Below are 13,786 nucleotides of genomic sequence, written 5' to 3'. Positions count from 1 at the left end.
GGTCTTGGCCACCGTTGTGTGGTGGGTGCTGCAGCCCCCCAGGGAGGCAGCTCAGGACCTTCTGGGGGTCCACTGGCCACTTTCCTGCTTCTTCCTCCCTTCAGCAGAGTCCCCGCTCCCCCATGCAAGGGCAGCCATCTTGCCCAGCCCAGCCTGTCACCACGGAATGTCCCCAGCAGACACCTTCCCCCCTGACGGGGCAGGGGACCTCCAAGGCTGAAAAAAGGCATTTTTTTATGCCATTTCTTTTTTATTAATGCTCATCAGTCTAGTGGGATGTTATTCAGGAGAACCAGAGGGCCCTGGCTTGACAGAAGCCAGTTCCCATAGTCTTCAGCAGACATTGCCATGCAGCGAGGAAAAATGTCACCTCAGCATTGGTGGCTTTACAGCAGGAGGGAGCACGGATCAAGCCCTTAGCTGGTACTGAAATAGCCGGCGGAGGCAGTGTTGGGAACAGGGTGGGAAGGAGGTGGAAAGTTGCACAGTACACCAGGGCTTCTTCAAGGCCACCGTTGGCCACACCATGGTGTCACACCTTTCACATCACTTGGCTCCTGCTGTGTCATGGACACAGCTGGTTGAGACCCAGTAAGATAAACCTTCCTTGGCTGCCATGGAGCAGCCTGTAAACTCAGGACATCCATGGCAATGTGGAGGGAACAACTACCATGCCCAGGGAGCGTGAGAAACTGAGGCCATCCTGCTACCAGCCTCGCAGGGCTCTTCGTGGAAGCCCCAACTTTAATATCGCTTTGTGTGGGAGGAGAACATCATCCTCTGCCTTTGTTAATATGATCACCATTTCTGTCTTAGATTTGTCGCCTCAGATCTCTTCCAAGTGAAAAGACAAAGTAAAAAAAGAGAAGCATGAATTGGTGCAGGAAAATAACTGATACTTCAGATGATAGATAAATTATTGCACTGTAGTAGGAAGGAACAGGAACCTGCTGTCTGACCAGACACTTACACTTTCTCTTATAATCTCTTTGGCTTCTTTATCATTTTTATTGCTTTTCTCAACTTTGCTTCTGCTGTCTCAACAACATGGGCATAACAATTTGCCTAGAGCTCTACACAGAGTCTACAGGCTCTGTAAAGAAAGTACCCAGGGCACAAGATCTCTCTGTTATTGTACTGTACTGTAAATTCATCCCATTTAATTTTCTCAGCCATGCCCAGGTCTTTCAGCATAACTGGTTCTGAGCTTATTTGGAGTTTGGTAATGTCATTTGAGTTGCTGAAGTCTGTCAACATCAGGAGCCTCTTGGCTCATGGTAGAGACGAAACCCAGGATCAGCGCAAAAGGTGCTACGTTTCCAAAACGTAACAACAGAGATGCCAAAAGGTGGGCAAAGCCGATTGCTGCTGCTGCCTGAGTGCATGCACTTCAAGAGTCCAACCCTTACTCCTAAGCACAGAAGTCCTTTAAAGATTCTGAAAAAGTAGCTTGCATAGAGGTGCAGACTTCAAGATCTTTGCAGAGGAAAGGTTCTGTGGAAGTACAATTGCACAGAAACTGGGGTGTTTCTCAGGAAAAGGAAAGAAAATTCAACCGAAGCTGATTTAAATCATCTTGTCTTTTAATCGGTTCACACACAATCTTTCTGTTTGTACACAAGTTCCTATGCTCCTTTATGAAGAGATCAGCTCTATAATCTTTTCTCAAGAAAATCAAGAAGCAAATGCTTCGGGAAGCTGAAGTCAAGTTGTACAATTATGTATCCCTAAAAAGGGAGGAGGAAAAAAAAAAGTATTATATTAGTTTATGCCACACTCCCAAGAAGGGCTATGAGAGCCAGGTATTTCTGAACCCTGCTTACCTTTCTTGTGATGATCTCAGGATTTCTGATCTCAAATAGATGAAGCCCTTTGCTGTTCATCAGGGAAGTTAAAGCTGGTTCGATCCCTAAGGAATCAGTAAACCCATCCAGTTACAGGTATGGCCGTCCTGGCTCATCATGTACTGTGACTTCTCTGCCTGTTTCCAAAAGCTAATTGTGCCTCAATGCCCCACGACCGTTGGCCTGACGGAAGACTCACTTTTCCTTTGTCCCAGCCATTTACAAAGGGTTCGCCGTTCCCCAAGTGAATCCAGCAGAAATTCACATCAGTAACATGGTTCCCCCCCCAGCTGTCAGGGTTATTGATATATTTTTTCAGTGCTTATATTTAGGAGATCTGATATTAGACGCTTTATGGAGTAGGTTGGCACTTCCCCAAAGGGAAAACTCACTTGAAATCACTTCTGGGATCCCGACAACCGAGATCATTGTCTGCAGGAAGCTTCTTATGGATGGGTCATTCTGAAAGCCAGAAAATTCATACAAAAAGGTTTTAAAGACATCGTTTAGCCACAAATGGCCTAGAAAATACTTTCTTAGGACTTACCCCACTTGGATCAGCTGTGCATTTAACGACTTTAAACTCTATCCTGAAGGGAAGGAAAAAGCAGGGAAAAAAGGTCACTAAGGGCTGCAGAGATCCTCTTTTTGTGCTGCTCTCAGACATGGGGTAAAAGGGGCAATGAAACCCACAGGAGACACAGTACCAACCTGGAGTCCAAAGCATGTAAAATGAGTTTCTTTTCTGCGTAGGCAGCTTGGATAGTGACCGTGATTTCCTGCATGGAGATGAATGGCAGAGTTGAAATGTAGCACATCTTGCCTTATAGCAGGGAGTTGCATTTGGAAATTCTGGTTTACTGTCTATGACCCAGAGTTCAACATCCTTCTGGCTTTACCTCCAGATATTACTAGGGAAGATCGGCATTTTACTTCTCCATTTGCATGCAACAAACTCCTCCCTGATGCTCACAGCTTCAGCCTGTGGGGCTCTAGACTGGCTCATCCACAGGACTGATGCTTTTGCCATTTTGTGAACCAAATCCTGCATAAGGAAGGAAATGGTTACGTAGGGTGTTGTCTCCCAATGACCATCCGTCTCAACATGAAAGATCATCAGACTGGATGTGGAGAGGCCAGCCCCAGGGTAGCCAGGGCTACCACAAGTAGTCTTACCATAGTGTTGTCATTTATAACCAAATCAAAAAGAAAGCAATCTCTTAATTCTGGCCATTTAGGCTCATTTTCTCGCTTTTGCTTGTATGCAAATGTTTGTTAAAAGGAACATGTTGTGATCCAGTTGCAGGTCACAACCAGGGATGTGTCAGGCCAGGAGCAGATCACATCCTGAGAGCCATGATTTTAGGGACCACCTCCAGTTCAGTGCTTCTGCAGTCCTACCAGAAATTAGTTTCAAGATATTACCTGGAGCACAAAAAACAGCTGTGTGTATTTCCCCGTAACACCCTGTTAATGTGGGATATTTGCAGAGGGCAGGAGGGAATTATTCTTGGTTACAGTTTAACCCTTTAAATTAAAGAGTCTGGTCTGCCCTCAGGCAGGGATCTGCTTTTGTCCAGTCCTTAGTGTCCGTAGCAGCCCATAATTACAAGACTGGACAAACATACTGCTTTCTTGTGATGTTACCCATGACAGCAAGGCTGTTGGCATTTCTTTTTTCTGCCTCCTTAGATTCAGGATAAAGCAGTTTGGGGTAAAACACAGTGCAAGCAGGAACTTTCATACAGGCATACATAGAGGAAAAGGTTGTATTTTGAGCTTCGCATTCTTCAGAGCTGTATCTTCATTTCAGAGACAACCATCCTCTAAGTGGGGGCCAGAGCTAAAATTTGAGATCGAGAAGATTTCAAAATAAATACGTTTCCATGGTGCCTTCATTCTCTCCTAAAATACCTCAGCTAAAGAAGTTTCAGTGTGTCCGATACAGGTTAATGGGGGCTCATCGGAGTTTTCCAGTGCTGCACTTACCACCTTGCACACCAGCGATGGGCTGGCCTAATAGAGGAGGTGTTGAGCCAACACCGTCACTATCATCATTCCCAGCCTTAAATGTTGAGGGAAGAGATTGGAGTATTAAAAGGAACTGATATGCCTTCTCTACCTCCCATGGTTTAGCCACCACCCCCTTCCCAAAGGGCTCCCTGCCATTACCATCCCTGAGCACCAGGAGTGGTCCAGACTCGGAGACTCGGGACTGAGCCTGTTCCAAGGTCTTCAAATGTTGAGGGAAGAGATTGGAGTATTAAAAGGAACTGATATGCCTTCTCTACCTCCCATGGTTTAGCCACCACCCCCTTCCCAAAGGGCTCCCTGCCATTACCATCCCTGAGCACCAGGAGTGGTCCAGACTCGGGACTGAGCCTGTTCTAAGGTCTTCACGGTCAGGAGAAGCAAGAACTGACCTTCTCCATGTACAGAACCATCAGGGGCTCTTCTCCTGGGGGAAAGATGCTGATCTCCACTGCTACCAAGGACTTCACAACTGTCCCTTCAGGCTGAAGAGAAATTTGGGGATGGGCAAGACTCCACACCTTGGCCACAGAGTCATTATAGGAGGTGCCTTGAAAAATCTGGTTAAATAAGGAGCAACAGAAGAGTCAGGTTTTTTCCATACCACGTCCCAATTTCACGCTAACTTTCCACACAGCTGCAGCCCCTTTGTAGTCCCCAATTCCTCCTCCAGTTCACACAAGCCCAATAACTCAACCGGGTTTCAAGGAAGCTGTGCCAGCATGGAGAAATCCTCCTTGCAAAGCACAACGGTTTTTCCATCAGTCCCTGGTTTTCCCTATCAGCCCCACCCAACACTCTTGAGTTGTCGAGGGAAGGACACGAGATGTTACAATGCAACAGAATCCATTTGAGAAGTTCCTCGTTTGACATAAAATGCAGTTACCATCTGCACCGCCTTCCGCTGCGCTTCTGTGTCTTCCATTTCAAACAGCGCCTTCAGAAACAAACCAGAAACAGGTTATAGAAAAATGAAAAAGGACGTTATGGTTAGCCCTGATGCAGGATGGGCCAGAGCGCTGATGTGTGGCCAGTTCAGTTCATCCCCTTTCTACCTCAGTACTCCCACAGAAAATCACGTCACTTTACAACTCAGAAGACAAGTTTTCTATCAGCTGGTGTTATCGCTCTAAGGGATAATGCTACCTGGTAACACATACTTGCTAAGAAGGTGCCAGTTTCCGACCAGGATCACATGTAGCGACTGACTATAGATTTCTGTCTAACTTCTACAGAAACTAGCTCTCACCAAAAAACAGTATTTAGAGAATTTTTTACTCTCTCCCCAAAATATGATGTATGAGGTAAGGAGGGAACCACCCCTGAAACAGTCACCTGCAACTTCTCCCCTCTGATGGTCAACGCCAGGCGCTTATCTAAGAAAGCTGCCGAAGCCAGAGAGTTGAGGATGTGTTCGGACAGCCAGAAGTAGAGCATTCGGGACTCAGTCAGCAGCGACGGGGAGAAAACAGAGTCACTGAAGACATCAGAGTAGTTCTTGTACAGGACAAGGCCCTTTAAAGGAAAGCAAGCATGGTGGCCATCAGAAGCAGCAGGGAGACAGGAAGAAATATCAATACCTCCATTTTCATTGCAAGGTGAAGGCCTGGCTGGCTGGACTCAGAGCAGAGAGCAAGCTGCTCAGCAGGGCAAGAGGCTGGCATCAGCCCACGCTGCAGACTTACCTTTGGCTGCAGCACAGCAGCACTGCATGGCAGCAAAGGGACCAAGCCCTTCCAGCCCTCCAGCGAACATCATCGCCAAAAAACCTTTGGTCTGTGAGCAGCCTGGGTTACTTTACCTTGTGATGTGATTCTAGGTAATTTGCTTTTATTAAGGGAACTGATGCAAGGGAAATATCAACGCTGATATCCTTATCCTGGACAAAATTTGCTGCAGGAAGAAAACACAAAAACCTCACACCAGAAATATGACCTTAAGCAGAGCTTGCGAGACAGTTGCTTTTAGGACTTGCTGCAGAAGGTGACTGGGAGTTATAAAAGAACACAGGGGTGGGATGGGGGAGTTCCACTCCTTTGGGTGCTAGTGCTGATCCTGCTACTGCTCACTGACTCAGTTTCTCCACTGGGAAATAGGGGTAGTTACTCTTAGTTTTACATTCTGCTCCTTTTCCCAGATATTTGGGACTGGGAACCACGGGAAAATCTTCAGCAGGCAGATACAGATGCTGCAATATCTCAGCCCAAATACTCCAATGCATGCTCCTGTTCTAGCTAACATCAGTCCTTCTGCACCTATCTGCACCTCTGAAGGAGAAATACCTTATGAACTGTGTCTTTCGACCAGTGCAATCACCCTTAAAAATCCACCTGATGCAGAAAATGCGAAGCATAACATTGTTAAGGTTTATTTTGCTGTTGTCTGAGGGCTTGGGATCCCATGCACATTTTCGAAGGACTTTTTTGATGGATGTGGCTACTGCCTTACTGGGGCTCAAATGTTAAAAGTTGCACATAAAAAAACAAAGCAGAAAAAACAAAGATATTTACCTGCTAAATCAAGTACAAAATTTGCCAGCACCTGGGCAAGAAAATTGATTTCGTTGCACACCTACAAGAGGAAAAGAGGGGAAAAACTGAAGGCGGGGGGTAGGATTTTGGGTTGTGGAGCAGAACTGGGCCTCATGGTGACATCTGGGGGCTGTTGGTCAGAGTCTGGCACCATCAGAGATCCCAATGTCAGCACAACCTCCCACCTCGTCCAAGCTGGGTTTTTTTGTGGGTTCTATTTATTTGTCTTATTTTTCGCAAGCACTAAAATTATATTGCTATTATTTTGTGGGCATATGTGAGCAGAGGAGCGTGTAGCGTACAAACCGACCTTTCCTCTGTCCACAGGCAGTGGCTGATCTTACCTCGCTCTTGAGAACAAGCTTCAAAGTGAAGGAGATGAAATCCGTGAAGAGCTGCTTCAGCCAGCCCGGTCTGCATAAGACAGGGAGCACGGTCAAGGACTGCCCAGCAGTCCCCACGGTGGGTAACACTTGGGCTGAAGCGCTCAGGGACCAGCATTGGGGCAGGTGAAGCCTGATTTTGAAGGGGGACAGACTCACTCCTTGTCTCCTTGGAGGTGAAGCGTCAGTTTGTGGAAAGTCAAGTAGCAGTCTGAGGCATCGGTAGCCACTTGGTCCTTCTGGCATGCTGCACGGGATGAAAGGAAAAAGAAAAAAAGTAGCTAATTTGCTATGGAGATGAGGAGACGAGCGCACTTTGCAGACACTGCAGACCTGGAGCAGGATATCACTGCAGACGGGCAGCCAGAGTTCCCCACACCTCCTGGGGGATGTTTCCAAAAGACTCAGGACCCTGCAAAGTCGGGGCAGATGGAGCTACCTGGCACCTGGATGGAGGGCTTCTGCTCACAGCTCCAGCCAGGTAAGTCTACTGGACACCCTTCTTCATGCTTCATTTGGATACCTGCCCGCCTCGCTAGCTCCTATCATCAGGGACTCGGTTGTCCCCTAAAATCACCCAGGAGAACCAGGGCAGTATGTGCAACCCACAAACCAGAGCAGGGAGGGAATTAAGTCGTGTTGCAAAAAACTTGGAAATTGCAATATACTGTCATTGAGAGCTTCGTGCTGCTCGTCTCCCCCTGGGAGCTTACCAGGAAAACTTATTTTGAGGCAGGAAAATGTATTTTGAGGCACATGTGATAACCCACATCCCTCTCATCCCTTATGGAAGGTGGAGCAGTGTAGTTTGCCTCCGTCCTTTTCTAGTCTAAGTCTGTTGACTTTCCCGAGGAAGAGGATTTGTTTCCCAGAGCACACCTTGGCCCTGAGCTGGAGACTGTTGAAAAAGTGGACTATAAGGATGGTCAAACCTCCTGCACCAAAGCCCTTATTTGGCTTGTTCTTTTGAAACATCCCCATGTTTTTTTCAAGTCATCCTGAACAGCAGGAGATGAAAAGCCGGTCCTAAAGACAGGCCAGAAGGCCACATCGTTCTTCACTTGCTGCTGGTGTAAATCAGCATTACTTTGCTGAAATGATTTGTACCAGCTTCCTCTGCTTGGTCTGTTAAAACTATGAGGTCTTTGAGGGCCACGTTGTCTCCTAGCCTGTGTGCACAGGGCGGCAGAGACCCACTTCCAGCCTCCGGATGCCGTCCGATCCCCACAGAGGTGAGCAGAGCTGGCCCAGGCTCGCTGCCCACCACCCAGTCCATCCTGCTGCTCTGGAGGAAGCACGCACACAAAGACCCCCCACGGCTAGCTATCCCTAGCTGTTACTTACTCAGTTTAATGTTTATCTGAAGGTCAATGGAAGACTCGATTTCAAAATCAACTGAATGAAAAAGCTGCAAACTGTAACGGCAGAAGAGAGGACATTTAGCAACCCGTGCTAGGAAGCAGCTTCTCCCTGACCACATGTCAGCCACAGGCAGGTTTTATGACACCTTTCACATCGGTCCTTGCACTGCAGTATGCAAACTCCCGGCACGCAGCAGTCCATCTCAAATACTCTGGCTTTAAGTCATTGCAAACCACCGCCCTAGCGGCACTTAGGCGAAGGGAGGAACATTAAGCCCCTTTTTTCCCCACTCAGAGTTTATAGAGCAATGAAGGGGAGGGAAGAAGTCAACTTGTTTGCTTTGGCCATCTTGTCTCCTCATGCAAGGGGTGATGGTGCAGACAGAAAGGCAGACAACAAGGCAAGAAGAGCAATGATGGGGCTAAGCAGCACTGCTGGCGTATAAAAACTCGCCTTGCTCAGGCAATGCTCATTGCTAGAGAGCCAGAGGAGCGCAGCCCATCTGCATCTACTTGGCCACGGGCCAGTCCTGCCTATGGGCAGCGGCAGGAGCTGGGGCCGTGGTGCTCGGCAGCAGCCAGCCCCCGGGTACTTACAACCAGGCCCCGGCGTAGCCGTAGGTCAGGGTCCCTTTGAAGAAGGCTGTCACATTTTTAATGGCAATGTGAATGGCATCGTTCTCCTTGAGCTCCACCTCACTCTTCTCTATGGACAAGTCATTGACCTGGATGCTAGAAAAAACAGAAACCCAGTTTGTCCCCAACCCCAGGGCTGTTTTCCGTGACCAGACAAGACAGGTTTGCTCCTGAGGATGTGGGGTCTCTCAGGGGCCTGTGCCAACTCTGGGGAGCGCTCAGGAGCTTTTGCAAATCACAGGGGCCATGCACAAGGGCAATGGTGGTTTCGCTCAGCCTCGGTGCACTGCTCCTCCCCTGTGATGTTCGGATGTGAAGCAGGGGGGAAATGCTTTAAACGGGAAGCACGGAGCAACACGCTGCAGAAACAACTCCGTTTCACTGCAGTGCTCTGTGTCAGTCGCAGTCACAGCAGGAAATCCATCCTGCGTTTGCATCGTTGCATTTGTTGTCCCCAAATAAAAGTTAGTAACATAGCGAAACCCAGCCTTGTTTGTCACAAAGCCCGGCCAAGTGACATCCTGCTGACAGGGGTGGCTCCAGCAGCCCCGGCTGGGTCCCCTCTGCCACTCAGTGTGCCATGGGCACCATCTGTCGGCGACGGGCCCCGGGAGCTCCAGCCCGTAGGGACAGAGCTCCCTATCCCCACTATTGGAGATTTGCTCTGCGCACTGCCTCACTGTCTGCCCACCGAGTTGAAAAAGCTCTTAAATAACACATCAGCAGCCTAAACCTTAATGTGCAAATTGTCTGCAAGGCATAGATCAGAAAATGTGTCTGCCCTGGTCCAGACCTTCGCTTTCACCAGGAATTGCTGGATCAAAGCTCCCTCCGAGGCCAGTTTCCATTCCTCTCCATCAGCCTGCACCTCCCCTGGCACAGAGACACAGAGATACTCACTTGGACAGCCCGTAAGCCACCTTGCCAAGGAGCCGCATGGACCTTTCCCCGGTGATATTTGGGAATTTGGCATTTCTGAATGCTGCTTGAATGACCTGTGCTGTTTCCTGGTTCACTGTCAGTGGAAGAAAAGGGCAAAGATACCAAACTGCAATCTCTCCTGGCTGCAAAGTTGGGTCTGCGCCCTGGATTAAAGCATTACAGAAGAGTTTTATCCAAGGCATTTTCATTAGATTAAAGAAGTACTAGAAGCAGCTTCAGAGTAAATTAAAAAAAAAAAAAAAAAAGAGTCCCTAACTTTAACAGCTGATGGCAGCTGGGGACAGCAGCACGTGTGGCTCAACAGTCAGCAGCAGGGCTGTTTCCGGGGAATCAAGCCCAGCTTTCACACACCTCACCTGCACCTTAAGGGCAGATTTTTGAAAGGACGAGGCCGTGCTTGTCCTTACACCGCACAAGCTGTTGACTTTACCCCAGTGCTTTGCTCTCTTGCTGCTTGCTTGTATTGCAATCAGCTGTTACGTCTCCAAAGCAAAAATTTTGAGACCAAAGTTTCTGTACTCATTTTGCTAAAGTTATCCAGCCCGTTCCAGCCTCAGCCTCAGGCACATGCTTGTACAGGATTTTTTCCTTAAGAGAAATACCCTCTCTTAGTTTGGCCCGGCATCCTTCTCTGCATGTTCCACTGTCGGAGAGGAGAGGACAGAGCTGTTCCCGTCCTTTGCAGAAGCACTAATTATTCTTCCCCCACCTGCAGAGCCCCCAAATCCTTGCAAATAAACCCACAGCAGCAGAGAACCCCTGCTTCTCTCCTTCTGTACCCCAACCCCAAGAGGTGAAATTGCAGCAAGGTGAGAAATCAAACACACATTTGCTCTAGCTCTTCCATCACACCAGCCTCCAACGAGGAACATATTGCTAAAACTTTGGACTAAGGAGATGGGTTGAGGACTGTTTTCTAGCTCCTTTGAGAATTTGTGCCTATTCAGTTCAGGTGCCCAGGGTTTAACCCATGCTCCCAGGCAGGTATTAATACATCTTACTAGATAAACAGTTTCCACGAGAGCCAGGGAAGCAAGAAACCCCTCACTTGGCTGATCTATCACTAACTTCTCCTGGTGGAGCGGGGGGAAACGCAGCCCCGTACAGCAGGCACTTACACAGCAATGCTGCCGGCTTGGTCATCCTGCAGACGATCCCCGTGACGCTGTAAGGGAAGGGCCCAAACTCACAGGCTGCTGATGCGTGGACAAGCATTAGCAAGATCCCGAAGGTCCCCAGCCTCATCCTGCAAGCCCAGAGCATCCTTGGCCAGAGCGGAGAGCGCTGACGAGATCAACTGATTCTTGACCGCGGCAAAGGCTGCTTTCATACCTCCAAGCAGACCTCGTTCGAAGCAGGACATGACCTGCTTCCTCCAGTTATCAAAACTCATCACACATTTCCTAATCTTCCTATAGTTTCCTTAACACTCTTCAGGTCGCACGCTGCCTTCCTCCCACAGCAGGCGCTCAGGCTGCAGGACTTGGCTTTCCTGCCAAAGCTGCTTTAACTCAGGACATGCACGCATCGAGGCGGGTGGAGAAAGCTGGAGATTGGAGGAGGATAAAGTCAAGGGAGCAGCCTCACACTCTGCCTCCAGCCAGTTCATCATTTGCTCTTTGCACAGAAATATTCCATATTTTGCATACCTGCAGCAATTTCCCAGCAAAGCCCTGTTCGGAGGGTACCCGCATTATTAACTGCTCCCCCCTCCACTGATTTTAGGTACACTGTGGGGAAACTGAGGCACGCTCCTGGGAGGGGGGTCCCTCCTGCTACCGCTGGGTGAACCCATGTCTCCCACATCCGTGGAGAGCTCCATGACCGTCACAGGACTAGGATGCTCTCTGCCTCTCGGCTGGATTTGTGGACCATCTTTGGTTTGCCACCTTCCAGATGGGGAAGAACCCTCTAAGCTGGAGCTTTTCATGCACCTAGCCTCTCAGCTGCTATTTGGGAAACATTAGAAACCCAAGTTCACATCCACTCCTCGTGCACACCTGCCCAGCACACCACTGTCCCCCCGCACCCCTGTTGTGGTGCTGGGGCCCATCCCGAAACAAGCTCCAGGGTAAAACAGAGTGAGGTTATTTCAGCAACGAGGCTCCCAGCAGCTCCCATGAACCATTTTGCCAGCAAAGACTGATGGAGAAGGAAAGGTGAGATCTTGGCAATGCTGCCGGAGCACACTCAACCCCCTGAGCGAAACAAGGTGCCAGCCTTCCTCCTCTCCCCAGCAGATGCCTCGTCCTCCCTGCACCGGGTAAGCACATTTCCTCCAGGGAGCCCCGCTGTCCAGTGGCCCCCACCCTGCTGCCCTGTTTTCTTCCTGAGTTGAGAAAGTGAATGGCCTCGGGTACCCTGCGGGAGGCACTCGTGGTCACTGACCCGCCGAGGGAAACCGAGCATCCACAGGCTTCCTCCAGACTTCTCCAGGCGAGCGGCATGGTGGCCCGGGACAGGCTGCCTGCTGCGAACCGATACTGCATTATAAATGAACAATTAAATGTTGGAAGCACGTATAAAGATAGCAGGTGTCTGACCAGCATAGCTCCCACATGGCAGCCCAGTGCCATCGTCTCAGCTGCCGTGGCATCCTCGCTGCCCTGGCTAGGAGGCATCTTTACAGGGAAGCTGCAAAGAGCACAGGCATGTTACAAAAGGATTTAAATTCAAGAGGCTTTAACCTTGTAACAGCTCTGGTTTTTGTCCTTCAGCTCATGGCTCTCACGTGCCCAGCCCTCCCCAGCAGCTTGCAGTTCAAGGGATGTTGCCACAGTGGCCAAGGCTTGGGGTGAGGGAGTTCTGTAGCCACAGCAGGAGGGGGTACCCCTAGGCACTGCAGCGCAAACACATCGGAGGCAGCGAGGCACTTCAATCGGCAGTCAGAGACACGGTGCTGCTGGGTGTCACACGAGCACATCTGCCTGTGTCCTCAGCACAGCTTTCAGCAGAGGAAGGACACACTCCCATTTATTGCAGGACACAAACTCAGGAGCATTGTGCACAGGTTAAGTTTTACTGGCACAGATCCAGAGGAGACACTGCAGCAGGGAAGCAGCCCCGCTGAGGCTGGTGTTGGTCACTATAAATGAAATCAGAGCAGGACCCAGGAGGCCACAGCCACCCCTCTGCCCAGGGCAGCAATTCATACCAGCATGAAGGAAAAGGAAAACCCGGGCATTTTGACACAGGGGTATTTGTTACTGTGCATTTGCAGCCCCCTTACGGGCCGGCTCCCCCGCCCCATCACTGCTTCAGAGGCTGCTGCTGGCAGATGAGAGCAAGGGAGGAGAGGGGACTGCCGGGCATTGACCTCCAGCAAGAACAGGAAGGCTGGAGACTTTCCGCCTACAATAGCAAAAGCATGTGGAATGTAGGGGTGCTGCGAGCATCCCTGCCCTGGAGTAACCAGGCAGAGGCCAGGGCAGCAGGGACACAGCAGCCCACCCTCCTCCCAGTGCAAGGTCAGGCTAGCAGGAGGCAGGTCAGATTTAAAAACCCAAAGAAAGGTTAAATTCGGCTAGCAGGAGGCAGGGCAGGCTTTAAAACCCAAAGAAAGGTTAAATGCCCAAGCTGCTGTGCAGTGCTTGCAAAGGGGACGCTGGAAGATGTTTTGATAAATACTTGCTGTGTAAGGTTTTATCTGAAGGCCATGCATGCACACGTGCGTTCACCACCTTGCTGGGGATTGTCCTATAACCAGGGTTGTTTTTCCCCACACTATCCAGAGCAGAGGTACGTCACGGTGCCATTAATCTTTGGCTGCACTGACCCAAACGTTCAGTGTTACCCTGCAGCTGCTTCCTGAGATCGCCTTCCAGGTAGCCTGGCCGCACTCTGCTCCGTCAGCAGGATGGGCTCCAGCACCACCTCCAGGACTCAAACAGCAGGTCAGCCCTGGGGTGGCAGGAGGGCAAGCCCAAACCTGGCTGCTCCCATCTGGCACAGATCCAGCGCTCAGCAGCACAAGGCCCTGGTCAATCCCGCACATCCAGCACCGGCCCTTGGAGACTGCAACCACATGCCTTGCATTGTCCAGCGTTGTGCTGTCAAGC

The 13,786-nt window shown here is 49.9% G+C and overlaps 1 protein-coding gene across 1 annotated transcript; it reads right to left on the bottom strand.

Annotated features, from left to right (window-relative positions):
- Positions 1–1,652: 1,652 nt before the first annotated feature.
- On the bottom strand, positions 1,653–11,058 carry CETP (cholesteryl ester transfer protein, plasma). The gene is made up of 16 exons (XM_009579555.1): positions 10,847–11,058; positions 9,687–9,801; positions 8,748–8,882; positions 8,134–8,204; positions 6,949–7,036; positions 6,751–6,820; positions 6,386–6,446; positions 5,677–5,768; positions 5,211–5,390; positions 4,762–4,812; positions 4,268–4,435; positions 2,556–2,623; positions 2,392–2,434; positions 2,237–2,306; positions 1,824–1,909; positions 1,653–1,727 (listed from the first exon to the last, which is right to left on the bottom strand). The coding sequence occupies exons 1-16, from the start codon at positions 10,989–10,991 to the stop codon at positions 1,653–1,655; spliced, it is 1,518 nt and encodes a 505-aa protein (XP_009577850.1). The 5' UTR covers positions 10,992–11,058.
- Positions 11,059–13,786: the final 2,728 nt, after the last annotated feature.

Source organism: Fulmarus glacialis, unplaced genomic scaffold (genome assembly GCF_000690835.1).
Source record: "Fulmarus glacialis isolate BGI_N327 unplaced genomic scaffold, ASM69083v1 scaffold45906, whole genome shotgun sequence".
In the NCBI taxonomy this organism is placed as follows: Eukaryota; Metazoa; Chordata; class Aves; order Procellariiformes; family Procellariidae; genus Fulmarus; species Fulmarus glacialis.
The sequence above is the reverse complement of the archived record's forward strand: the minus strand, read 5'-3'. Positions and strand labels throughout refer to the sequence as shown.